At 33.9% G+C, this 14,804-nt stretch overlaps 1 protein-coding gene across 1 annotated transcript in view; it reads right to left on the reverse strand.

Annotated features, from left to right (window-relative positions):
• Window positions 1–11,358: 11,358 nt before the first annotated feature.
• LOC117112932 (tripartite motif-containing protein 2-like) overlaps window positions 11,359–14,804 on the reverse strand; it is a 7,675-nt gene continuing 4,229 nt past the window's right edge. Inside the window, exon 2 of the mRNA XM_033256154.1 lies at window positions 11,359–13,299. Within this exon, the coding sequence (XP_033112045.1) occupies window positions 11,698–13,290 (1,593 nt within the window). The 5' untranslated portion in view covers window positions 13,291–13,299 and the 3' untranslated portion in view covers window positions 11,359–11,697. The remainder of the gene's footprint in view (window positions 13,300–14,804) is intronic.

Consider the following 14,804-nt stretch of genomic DNA (forward strand, 5'->3'; position numbering starts at 1 on the left):
AGTGTGTAAGTTATGGAGATGGTAACAATCAAAAATCGATTATAAATTTAATTCTACATTTTTAGACAAAAAAAAAACAAAAAAAACCCCTCTTGGCCCACGGCCCATTTTTGACACCATGACCACGCGTAATATTAACCTGTAGTGTATATGTATTTTTTTCTAGTAGGATCAGAGTTGACTAACTGGTACTTGGTGTGGTACTAGGTTTATCGCATTTATGGTTTAGGGGCCGCGGTTTACCTCCCTCCGTAGTAAACTCGGCGATGTATTGTATGTATAAATGTATTTATTTATTTATTTTTTGAAGGTCGTGGGTTCGATTCCCACACGAGCCAGTTTTTTTTTAAAGGCAGTTTTAGTTTTTAAGGCAGTTCAGTTGATGGTGGATAATGCCTAGCAAACATGGAGGTTGTGTGTTCGATTCCCACACGAACCGATTTTTTTTCCCTTTAAGGCAGTTTAGTTGATGGTGGATAATGAATGTACAGTATTGTATGTTGAGCCAACTGCAGACTAAAAGGTTACAATTTCAGAGATAAGCCGGAAGAAAGTTTTAGACAGTGCCCATGAATGGAAGGATTTTAATAATGAGGAATGGAAGTTAGCGAAGTCCTTGGCTTGCTTAACCGTTTTTCTTCGATCGTCGCTTCCAACCGTCATTTTTATATTTGCACAAGTAATTAAAATTGTTTATTGAGCAGATTAATCACACTGATAAACAATTGTACTACATTCGGCTGATGTACAGTATATGAACTTCTATTTAGAGACATAATTTCATTATTTTCTTTCCAAAAATCTTAATAAACGTTAACCAGCACATTTTATATCGACTTTTGAATGGTGAAAATCGTCTCAGTATAACCCATTTTAACGAGTACAAATTTTAAGTTAATAGAACATACTACTGTTACATCTTCTAGTTTTCCCCCACCGTTGTATTTAGGTACACCATGGCTGTAAATTGTGATTGTTACAGCATGCACGCAAAGATCATACGCGGCGGATTCCATACGCGGTGCTATTTACACGATCTTTTGTTACTTTTTCGCCAGTGACGTCATGGTAAAATCGTATATAATCGTCTATAATTTCATAAAAAATAGCCAAAAAACGATTTTAAGGTTGATTCTATTATTAATGGCATATCAAAAATCCACTCTAGAACAACAAATCATTTTGCTAGTTCTCTTTTAATATTGATGAGGTGTCTCTAACGAATGAAAATCAAAGAAAACATATTTATTATATATTTATTAGAAAATTAATATTTTGTCCAAGATTTCCCTTATTGACTTTGATTAAAATTTAAAGGCATGTTCGTGTCTCTGTAAAAATTAGGCCTACTTATTGACCATTTACATTCGGTGTATACAATAATTTAGAGGTAAAATTTCTAAAAGCCATAACATTTTAACCATTATGCTTAGGTTAGAAGTGATTTCTCCCCATAAAGTAATAAAGTAAATTCTGTTCGAAATTCTATTCGTAAATTTGAGAGATGGTGCAATAATTATTATTTTATTCTAAATACTGGTGATGAAACTAAAGAAATTGTTTTCGAATTCATGAAAAAGAAAATAATCACAATAGAGAGTATTGAAATTGTAAACGAAATTAAAATCTAGGCACAATTTGTAAACAAAGACTTCAACTGGAACTCATATACAACATATACAACCAAGAAAGAAAACCAAAGAATATACTTGTTTATGCAAGAATTTTATTGGGTGGGTGCGAATTTGTAGAGAGTGGAGGTGCATAACACCATGCTGGGTCGAATGGAGTAAAGCTCAGGAAGTTTTGATGATTTCTGAAGATGCAATATGTACAGTATTAAATAATTTTCAGTGGCCTATCCAGGAATTTGAAGAGGATGGAATGGGCAAGGAGGGACTTTCACAGATGAAGGTGATATCGCCATGGTTGGGGCCGAGAGTAGAAAATTTATGATTTATGGCACCTCTAGATACTGGAAATGGCATTCTCATACAATTTGAATATCATTTTCTTTTTCCTCATTTTTTAAAAAGTTTAAAAGTTTAGGGGGAACGGGACGGCCGGGCCTCATTGAATCCACCATTGTCAGTGGCGGATATAGGAATTCGAATTAGCGGGGGCAAGGGAAGGACTTTCGCAAATTGAGAATCTATAACACCTCAGCCCCATCATGGTGGGGCTGAGGTAAGAACATTTAAGTGATAATGGTACCATTAGATGGCCGAAGATGGCACTCTCAGACTTGAATTTGAATATAAATTTCTTTTCTTTTTTTAAAATGTTTGACAAATTTAGTGGAGGAAAGTAGGAGGGCAGGCCCGTAGCCAGGTTCTTTCAAGGGGGGGGGGGTTCTATGCGTGAGGCGTGAGGTCCACAGTCGAAGCCCCGGTGGGGTCGGCAAATCCCCCAAAGCAAGAGGATTTTTGTGTTTACGGGTCTAAATAATGCTATAAAAGCAGATATGTTTGAAAATGTCTGTGTCTGGGTGGGTCTGCAGTGCATTAGTTGGGGTTAGAAGACTTATTTGGGAAATTTAAAGAGAGGGTTTTGCCAGAAAAGAGGGGGTTTTGCTAGAAAAGGGGGTTCTCCCGAACCATAAAACCCCCCTGGATACAGGCCCGGAGGGGCACCACCAATGGGAAGAGTGCAGAACAGTCTACAAGCACAGTTACATTAGGGAAAATGTCATCATCTCATTCCTTTGTCGCGCTGCTGCTTCCAAGCGAGAATAAAAATGATTTTTGTGAAACCTCTACGCGCTGAAACACGACGGGCAAAACACTACAATTCCTCAAAAGCTTATATAAATACAGTTGAAAGTCGTTGCGTGTACGACGAATTAGAGGAGGTACTAGTTGGAAACTGCTCTGATTGGTCAAGGAGGTCTGGTATTTTTTTTGGGGGGGGGGAGGGGGTTGCGTACGCACCCGTCGCATCACCCCCACCCTTTGCGTACGTGCCTGAATGACCTAAACAGTTTGTACTTGAAGAAATGTAACTAATACAGTATGATAGAAAAGATCGTGAATGATGTTGACCATCAAATTAATAGAATCCATGCAACAAAGTCCGGAAGACTATAGCCAATCTGGTGTACAACAAGCGATGTAAACAGACTTTCACTTTCATCTTCATCTATTTTGCAATAATAATAATAATATTAAAAATACTAATAATAATAATAATATTAATAATAATAATAATAATGATAATAATAATAATATTAAAAATACTAATAATAATAATAATAATAATATTAATAATAATAATAATAATAATAATAATGATAATAATAATAATGATAATAATAATAATAATAATAATAATAATAATAATAATAATAATAATAATTATAATATTAATGATAATATTAACTATAACTTCTCCAATTGTATTATATTATATGTAAATATGTATTATTTATTATTATATTGAACATTATATATTTATTACATGTTAAATATGCATATTTATGCCTTCACTTTTGTACATTTGTTTACTTTTTATATTTATTTTAAAAAAATCTTACACATTTAATGTTTTAATTGTTACTTTCTTATTTTAACTTTTGTTCACCTGATTTAATTATGTATGACAAAAAACTGTTTATTATAGGAAACAGGAAGATAGATTGCATTAAGGCGGACATCTTTCGATGAGAATATTGGCCACTATGTTTACAAAAATGGAAGCGAGACTAAAGCTTTACAATTAGATTTTATAATTGGTTGGGGTAGTTACCTATCACTTCATGAAATCTATGAGCTCGGTTTGAAATTGTGTAGCCTAGTATTACGCTATATTTTCTTTCGTGTTGAATTGCCGTTCAATATTAATATTTTTTCTATGTTAAAGTACTCAAAATAGCAATATACATGTATGGTATGCAATTTCCTGTACCTGTTTTTACAGTGAAAGTGAAAGCTGTCTCTTATACACATCTAGATGTGTATAAGAGACAGATAGAACATACTACTGTTACATCTTCTAGTTTTCCCCCACCGTTGTATTTAGGTACACCATGGCTGTAAATTGTGATTGTTACAGCATGCACGCAAAGATCATACGCGGCGCTATTTACACGATCTTTTGTTACTTTTTCGCCAGTGACGTCATGGTAAAATCGTATATAATCGTCTATAATTTCATAAAAAATAGCCAAAAAACGATTTTATGGTTGATTCTATTATTAATGGCATATCAAAAATCCACTCTAGAACAACAAATCATTTTGCTAGTTCTCTTTTAATATTGATGAGGTGTCTCTAACGAATGAAAATCAAAGAAAACATATTTATTATATATTTATTAGAAAATTAATATTTTGTCCAAGATTTCCCTTATTGACTTTGATTAAAATTTAAAGGCATGTTCGTGTCTCTGTAAAAATTAGGCCTACTTATTGACCATTTACATTCGGTGTATACAATAATTTAGAGGTAAAATTTCTAAAAGCCATAACATTTTAACCATTATGCTTAGGTTAGAAGTGATTTCTCCCCATAAAGTAATAAAGTAAATTCTGTTCGAAATTCTATTCGTAAATTTGAGAGATGGTGCTGTAACTAATACAGTATGATAGAAAAGATCGTGAATGATGTTGACCATCAAATTAATAGAATCCATGCAACAAAGTCCGGAAGACTATAGCCAATCTGGTGTACAACAAGCGATGTAAACAGACTTTTACTTTCATCTTCATCTATTTTGCAATAATAATAATAATATTAAAAATACTAATAATAATAATAATAATAATATTAATAATAATAATAATAATGATAATAATAATAATGATAATAATAATAATTATAATATTAATGATAATATTAACTATAACTTCTCCAATTGTATTATATTATATGTAAATATGTATTATTTATTATTATATTAAACATTATATATTTATTACATGTTAAATATGCATATTTATGCCTTCACTTTTGTACATTTGTTTACTTTTTATATTTATTTAAAAAAAATCTTACACATTTAATGTTTTAATTGTTACTTTCTTATTTTAACTTTTGTTCACCTGATTTAATTATGTATGACAAAAAACTGTTTATTATAGGAAACAGGAAGATAGATTGCATTAAGGCGGACATCTTTCGATGAGAATATTGGCCACTATGTTTACAAAAATGGAAGCGAGACTAAAGCTTTACAATTAGATTTTATAATTGGTTGGGGTAGTTACCTATCACTTCATGAAATCTATGAGCTCGGTTTGAAATTGTGTAGCCTAGTATTACGCTATATTTTCTTTCGTGTTGAATTGCCGTTCAATATTAATATTTTTTCTATGTTAAAGTACTCAAAATAGCAATATACATGTATGGTATGCAATTTCCTGTACCTGTTTTTACAGTGAAAGTGAAAGTATGTTTGTTCTGACTAATCTGAGACAAATCTCTACAACTTCTTATATGAAATTATCTCGAATGGGGTCAAAGGTTATAACAGCAATTCGTTAATTTTTAGTGATCAAATATTAAACAAAATTCGATTTTTCCTTTTGGACACCCCAAAAAACACTATGGCCAGTGGTCGTATGGTCAAAGCATATAAAAAAAGAAAGAAAACCTTTAATAACGTATTCAAGATTAAATATTAAAGATTAATTTATTGACTTTTCCATTAAAAACACAAACGTATTTTAAAATGGAATTTTATTTTTGTTTGAATACACATATTGCCAAGTACAATCTAAAAAATACTGTATATTGAAATATTAAGTAAAACACGAAATATTCAATACGTTAAAATATTCAATGTTAAAATGATATTAAGAATCATTGAAAAAAAAAGATAAAATATCCTAATGTAAAAAAATGACAATCGTTAAAAAGTAGAAAAGATTCCTGACAATAGAATCGTAAAAAAAATAAAAAGATTTGCAGTATAAAATTGATCTATGGGCTTTGCTGTTAAAAGTTCTAATGGAATTGATACAAAGGAAGTAGGACACCTCTATTGATTGATTGTAGACGAACACCGGACTGCAGATAATAATTCTTTATTTAAACTTTATTTATAGAGAGGGTAACACTCCCAAGTGGATCAAGAAGGATGTTCAGGGGCCCTCTATCAAATATACAAAACACATCAGAAAAAATGTTTGAATAATAATTAGATAAAATACAATTACCCTATTAGCCAGACCAGGTTTTGTATGCACTTTGAGGTCCAGAGAATTTGACTTCAGAAATTGGTTCAGGGCGGTCTAAGAATCATTTTTGGCTTGGTAACACATTTTCAAAATGTGGCGAAAGGTCAAAAGGTCAGGGCCAAAGGTCATAGCTATAGGGTCGTCATATCTCCGTAACCACTAGTGGTAGAGAGTTCATTTTGGTGCCTGTTTGTTCAGAACATTCCGGTTTCTATTTGCTCTAATGGAACATTTTGGCTGCTATAAAATGACCAGAAATGCTGTTTCTAACCTTTGACACGTTTTAAGGTCATAGCAATAGGGTCATTACATCTCCGCAACCACTGGTGGTAAAGAGTTAATTGTGGTGTCAATATGTTCGGAACATTAATGTTTCTATTTGGTCTAATAGAAAAGTTTGCTAGAAAATGACTGGAAATGATGTTTTTGACCTTTGACAAGTTTCAAATGTCATAGTCTGATAATATGATTAAATATTAGACCCTCACCCTTTTGACCCTTTCCCATATTTTCAAAGTGTGTTCGAAACTCAGAAGTGTTTCTTTTGTCATGGTCACGCTGATCGATTTGAAGTCAGATATGCGGGAGCTACTACACAAGGGCAACTACGGTAGCCTATTTCATAAGGTACATCCTACAGAGGTTTTTTTTAATGATCATCTATACTTATAAAAAAAATGCGCTTTTGTAGCCTTACTGAGAATCTGCAAGTGCAAACACGATATTTTCACAAGGAGACACCAGGACCGTACAGGATTTTTCGTTGGGTGGGTGCGAATTTGTGGGAAGTGGACCCTTCTGAGGTCGAGAGGGTGGAGCCCCTTCGCACTCAGACATATTCTTATAGTAGAGCGGCTAAGGTTAAATTTCAGGTAGAATCGTGCACTTCTTGAAGAAAGCATGAAACTTCCCATAGTGATACTATGACTCCTAAAGATCAAGAACGAAAAGGAGAAGAAAAAAACTCGAAAGGAAATGAAATAAAAAAGTATAGAAAATGAATATAATGGAGAAAGTGAAAATAAATAAAAGAAAAATCAAGAAAAATTAAGAAGAGTATATAGATAACTTTAGCATAAATGAAATTATGTAGACAAATATTAAATATCACATTCAAGTAATGGTATGAAGGCAATAATATCGAATAAACTTCTAGATATCATTTTCAAATATGCATATATAACATATATATACCTGTATATATATATATATATATATATATATATAATTTTTGTGTGTAGCACTCTGTTTATATAATTAAATAATGGTGAAAACAGAGCTCGAATAAATGAAAAGTGATGTGAGTATCATATCGAAAATAGCCTATCAAATAAGAAAAAATTTCCTTATACTGTTTGTTGATATACTGTTTGCCAAAGAATACTCTAGAATTCCTACCTGTATTATAATGAAGTAACATAGAATCAATGTTGCTGCGTAGCATTGTGGTTGCTTGGGAGGCCGCACACATAGGGTTTTTAATTCATTTTCGCGGGCCGCACTTTGCCCACCTGTCGTATATGTATACACGAATAAAAAAATTTGTATTCGATTGTCTAGAAGCGTTTTTGCATCATATAATAAGCAAGTAGATTAAAAACACACACATACACACACACACACACACATATATATGTTTTTAATCTACTTGCTTATTATAAACATAATATATCATATAATAAACAAGTAGATTAAAAACATATATATATATATATATGTTAACAAGTAGATTAAAAACATATATATATATATATATATATATATATATATATATATCCCCCTCCCCCACCCCCGCTGGCGCCACCACTGGTGGGGTCTGAGGTAGGAACATTTGTAATTCCATCATACATGGCAACTATAGGCAGCCGGAAATGCCGTGACTCTTAAGTCTTAAAATTTCAATATAAATTTTCTTTTTTACTCATTTAGGAGGAGGGCCCGGGCTGGCTGCCCCACCCCTGAATCCGCCACTGGTTTTGAGAGCAAACATTATATTCAGTGTTTTTATTTTCCACTGTTCTGTAGTCTATCAAAAATGTTGATAGGCCTAACGATGAATATAGCAACTTTCTTATGTTAAGGAAACTGGTCTGGTTATAAATATTAAATCAATCTTATTAAAAACTTCCGACCTCCTAATGACTCCAAAAGTGTAGGAGTATAAACAGGAGGGGTAGAAAGAGGGTCGAATGACAGGAGAGGTCCACCACCGCATATTAAGACGCACAGCCGCGTCTGTCACGAGCAGGCTTGTCTCAAGCCGCATAGTACCTGATAGGTAGGAAACTCACAATCACACGAGCATCGGCTTTGCGAGGAAAACCACATATATATAAGCGGCAGGAAAAACTAAAATTTCTCAAAAAGCTTATAAATACAGTTAAAAGTCTTTCCTTGTACGACAAATTAGAGGCAATTCTACTTGGAAACTGCTGTGATTAGTCAAGGAGTTTTGGTGGATGGATTTCTGGATCGTGTAAGAATGTTTTGAATTTTCTACCCCGGAAAATATGAACCTTTTGTAATTTGGGGAGGTGCGCAATATGCACCAGATTTTCATTGCACCAAAATGTTCATTTTAGATTAATTTTTTTTTCTCAAATTACATACTGCACCTCTCCCTGCTGAAACTCAAATTAGATAGACAGTATCATTGTTTCTTTTTGCCTCTGGTCATAGTTTAGTGGAGGCCCAACCAACTCTCTGAAAGTAAATAGCCAATTATTAGTAAAAGGCAGGGTAAAGAGAATGGTAAAAGTAACTAAATAAATATTAGATAAAGCAGTGGGTGTCACCTGATGGATTTTCCACTACCCCCTGGACTATGGTCCAATACAGATTGTAAAATGCACTCGGGACCATCTTTTATACCAATCATGTAACAATGCCATACTGATTGTATTATTACAACGTAGACATACAGTTGTTGAACAATCGTTGTTAGCTTTGGCACTGAAGTGCATGCTATAAGATCGTTATAGCATGCATGCGCACTTACTCAGTAAACATTTCCTTGTAAGTACTTCAATGTAGGCCTAGATAACTATAGTTGACGAGGTGCAATAATGTACACGTAAAATATATGCTAACATCCTTCTCTAACTTTTTTTTGTTGTGTTGTTGTAGTGGTAGATTTCAGAAAGTACGTATGTTGCGTAGGATGAAATAGCCATATATTAATTTTACAAAATATTATAATAGTGGATGGATGGATTTATTTTGTGTAAACACCAAGGATCACACAAGTCGAAAGAAGGCTTATTTCCAGTGGGGTCCTTCTGGTGGTGATTGGGCAGTACACTGGGAGACAATCCCCTACTCTTTTCCGAAGAGTGTGCTGCGTTCTTTAACATGCACATGGGCCATAAATCATACGGGACCAACGGCTTAAACGTCTAATCCGAAAGACGGTACGCTATAGTAACTTGCATTTCAGCCCTCTAGCTGAAACACACAGTGGCTAGTAGAACTATTAGAGTAATATTCATCATCTTTGTTAGCACCATTCATCAATCATCATCATGATAATCATCGTCATGATCGTCATCTTTATCGTCAATTATCCATTATTATCATAACCATCGTCATGATTGCAGTCTGAAAACTGGAGTCATTTTATATTAAGATTAAAAGAATTTGGTTAATCGACGTTATTCTAATGTCTTCAGGGCACGTGAGTATAATTCAGAAATCGACAGTGTTTTCAAAATCAATCCCATTTTTTTGGTTATCCTGATACAGTCAATAGTTGTAAACATCCATATGCCACTTCTATACGATGTAACTCTCTGTCTTTGTTATTGAAAACCATAAACCTTTTAGTAGAAAATAATAATGGCAAGTATTCTGCCAATCCACATAAATAATAGGCCCAGATCAAACAATAGGCCTAGTATACGTTTACGTTTTATTACTTTGTTATCAAAATGAAATATTGCTTTTCATTTTCATATCTACATACCATTATACATTTATGTTGTATGATTTCTAGTTTAAAAAATTAAAAAATATCAAATAATATAGTATTTTATTTACGATTAGAACTTTTATTTAAATATTATGTAACAATGTAATGTTCAAATAGGTCTATATCTTAACTGTCGAACAAATATTTAAAATTTTACATACAGTAGGTAGCATTTATCGTAATTTTGTAGTATTAAATCCATGTTTTAATATTGACCGAATGTAGATGGGCTTAAATCCAACAATTTGGAACTAATGTGAAGTGTTCAATTAAAAAAGCAATATACAGGTGCCGTTTTTAAATTTTCTAAAACAACTTTATATTTTTGTCTAATGTCTTACATTCTGTTCAGTTTTAGGCAGTGATTTATGTCTTGTCAGTCATCCTCTCTCATTAAAACCTCCATCTCAGAACACAATATACAGCTATTCCACGCTTAAAATGTTGAGCATTTTGTGGAATTAGCCTACATAACATTAATTTATCATCTGAAAATTACACTGATTTAAGCCATGTAATGTAGGCGTACTTATTACTTATTAATATATATCATGTTGTATTTACTGTATGTGATATCATAAACCTAATTCAACATCTGAAAATTTCACTGATTGAAACCGTGTAATGTAGGCGTACTTATTACTTATTATTATATATCATGGTGTAGTTAATGTATGTGAATATCATAAACTTAATTGAACATCTAAAAATTTCACTGATTAAAGCCGTGTAATGTAGGCGTACTTATTTCTTATTATTATATATCATTATGCATTTACTGTATGTGAGTATCATAAACTTTATGCACTTAACATTCTCTAAAATTATTTTGTTTTAACAAAATCACAATTACCACCACCGCCACTACCAATTACGATACATCATAAGCATATAACGTTAACATTACATTTCAACAAAACCGATAAGGAATACTTTCAAGCTTATGTTTTTATTTAATTGCGTTCCATACAACAAAAAAGGCATAAAACAAAATTGGTTGCTGGAAATGAGATAGAATACTACAATATACAAATACTACAACAAAAATATTAAATATTTAAAAAAAAAACATCTAAGATGTGTTAAAATTATTATAATAGTAAAAAATGCGTAAAATATTGTAAGATAAACACTGTGTTTACCTTGCTTTGGAATTTTCGAAATCAAAATGTTCTTATATATATATATACTGTCTCTTATACACATCTTAGAAACTGTAAAACTCCACTTTCATCAGCAACAAGAAGAACCTGTTCGCCAGTTGTTATTTTTGTAACACACATACCACGTGGTCGCAAAAGAACATTTTCCTTTGAAATACATCCACGAAATACACCGTCGGAATTGTACATTAGCACGTGATAATACTTGCCATAGGTATTTGCTTGTACACTAACTATGATGTTGTCATTAGGGTCAACTGTCACACCTCTAACAAATGCTCCTTTATCGTACACAGTCACAGGCACAGACCTTGCATTTCCATTGGGGAGGATAATTTGAAAACGGAAATTGTCATGATCTGCCACGACCCAGCTCTTGTTGCTCTGCATATCTATAAACCACGGGTGCAAAAATTTACCAAAATCTTTACCTTCGCCCCGTAATATCGTTTAAATACACCCTTTTGGTCAAACACACAGATACGGTGATCATCGTAGTCCACAACAAGTATGTCACCATTCTCTTTCAATGCAATTCCAGTTGGCTTCTTCAATTTGGATTTGCCGAATTTTTTAAGTAAGTTACCATTTGTAGCAGACAAGAATACTTCGTGATTACGCATATCTGTTATGTGTAAAACACCCTTTTGAGAAATTGTTATTCCAAATGGCTCGAAAGCATAAACCATGTCTGCAAACTTAAAAGTAAATTCCCGTCGCATTATACCATCTTTACCAGTGACGACAATGCGATTGTTTCCTTTGTCAGTTACGTAGATTTCATTTTTAAACTCGACCACGTCATGGGCCGCTTTGTACTTGACGTTGCCAAATTTTTCTGCTTCCTGGTCGAATGATGGGGAGACCCTCAAATCATATGGAGAATTACACAATTCTCTTCCATAAATGTAAGCGTGGATCTTATGATCACCAATCATTGTGGGAACGAATACGTAGTAGGAGCGCTCTATCTTCTGAATGTTGCCATTGGACATGTCGGGCTGTACAATCCTCAAAACAATATCTGTTTTACCATAAGAAACCTCTTGCTTTTGCGAATCTTGCAGAATCACCGATATATACACACTTGCATCCACGGATTCGGCATTTCTATTCACCACTATCTTCGATAAAGATACATCTGGAGATGTTCCAAGTATCAACTTGCCAGCAGACATATCGTGGATATCAAAAGGGTACTTTACTTCGTATTTGAGGTAAGGATTCTCGACACCAATCGATGTGTTTGACAGAGATTTGATGGTCATTAGTTTGTCCCACATTCTCTGTACGTTTTCTGGTACATCTACAGACCCCTTTGAAAACGTATTTATAATAGTTTCACCTTCTTTGTATTCGTTGTGTAATTCTTTAAATTCAGCCATTTGCTTTTTCAATATCGAGGATTTTTGATCAACGGCTGATGTTACTTCGTCTACAGCTTTGTCACAAAATGAGTTCACAGCATCTATACATTGTGCTCTAAAGACAGCCAGCGTTTCTTTAGCCATGTCGGCATTTTCTTTCAGCTGGCCATATGCATCTTGTGCTCGTTGTAGAGAATTTTTCGAGATTTTCTGTTTATGTGCTAGCTCTTGGTTGATTGTATCCAGGTTTTGAGTTGTGTGGGATTGATGTTTGTTCAGACATGCTTGGCATACACATTCCAAACATGTGCTACAGAACGCAACAACTTTATGATTTTGTTTTACACATACATGCTTCTCTGATTCTCTGTTCATAACCTCAAGTACACGTTCGAGTTGGTAATTTTTTGGAAGATTTTTCGCTCCATTTGGAAATGAACCATGATTAGTGTTACACAAAGGGCATATAAGGACGCCCTTCTTTTGCGCAATCCAACCATCTAAACACCTTTCGCAAAATGTATGATGACATGGTAGAATTTTGGTATCCTTTAATATACCAAAATGTATGTGACACTGGAGTTCATCTTCTAGTTCGTCTGCAAAAGCCACTGCCATCACGCTACTCTGTAACAGAAACGACAACATAATTTTTATAGTTAATGTTTCCGTGTTGAGTTTCAAGTAAGGCTTTTATTGACCAGTCTACTATCACCGTTGCCCTTATTGCAAAGGGTTCCATGCTTAATCTGAATTTGACATTTCATTAATGAACAAATACACTATTCTTTTATTATGTAGGTTATTTATACTGTATAATAATACAATAATACAAAAAAATGATAAAAAAGTAGTACATACTATTGTTAGATCGTGGCAATATAGATGGCGACATATGAGCCTGTCTCTTATACACATCTANNNNTGGCGACGTGCGGCTTAAGCCTTTTTTTTTCGGAATGACACTTCTTGTCTGATCAAAAATGAATTATAAAATAAAAAAGGAGGGGAGGGGGAGTGGATTTTGGTTTATGTTCCCTCAGAAACGCAATTGGCCAAAATTACTCACTTCCTCTGGGCACTAGGCTTATCGCCCTGGACACCACTAAGGCATGCCCCTGGATCCTGTCGGAAATTGTTAGTAAGGGACTTAGCCTCCCAGTCAGGCAAATCCTGGTGCCACCACTGAAGCTGATCCGGAAGCATTTTATGTACCGTAGGATAGTTTGGTAAAATAAATGAATTATTTATAATAACCCGTATAGAATATATTTTGCGCATGCGCAATTTTCCAAGTCTGTGTCAGCCTCAATGGCCAGCCGCTGTATGCATTGCGAGGGACCTCTGTTCGATTTTAATAGAACGACGTCCCATTCACTTTTATTGTCTCGGGATTCAGCCTTTGTATGGGCCTCATATTTGAATCAATGCAAAGATAAAATATAAGGTGATTGATTTGATACATTGAAGTAATACATTTACTGTCTGTCTGCAAATACAATACTAAATAGTTGTTCAATTAAAGTTTATTAAAATGTCACTATGTAAGCTAGGTCGGACCAGGAGGTCTTTTCAGTAGTCTGGGGCCTAGTCCAGATTGTGCGTCCAACAACCCTCAGCAGTCCGCCTAGGCCTGTCAGGAAAAATTTGGTCCGGGGGAAAAATCGGTCCGGCGGACTGATTTTGGCCTCATAGTTACTTGCCAAATGTAGTCCACGTAGGGCAAAATCAGTCCGCTGAAATTTACTTTGCTGCACAGCACACTTTGAAATCTTACGTCCGCAATAGATTTTGGCGGAAAGAACAATTCCTAAGCTTTTACAGACGTGCATATGCTTATGCTAGCCAATCACAATGATGTCCCTAGCTGAAGCCTGAATTTGCATACATCACCCTATACAAGAGATCGGCATGTAAGATCGGCAGGCACAGTATTTGGGTTTAGTTGATAGTAGAGCCTTCGCGGCTAGTGAACATTGGAATAACAGTAAGGAAAGTCTAAGCTATGTACACGGATATATATTCCTGTAGTTGTATTTTTAATAGTGTTACAGTATATTTGCTATGAACAATTACATACATTGACATAAAATTTAATTTCATATTATAACTCATACCGGTAAAGATATATA

The sequence above is a fragment of the Anneissia japonica genome, unplaced genomic scaffold (genome assembly GCF_011630105.1).
Source record: "Anneissia japonica isolate Jap-2015-1 unplaced genomic scaffold, ASM1163010v1 scaffold288031_len342695_cov171, whole genome shotgun sequence".
NCBI classification, from domain to species: domain Eukaryota; kingdom Metazoa; phylum Echinodermata; class Crinoidea; order Comatulida; family Comatulidae; genus Anneissia; species Anneissia japonica.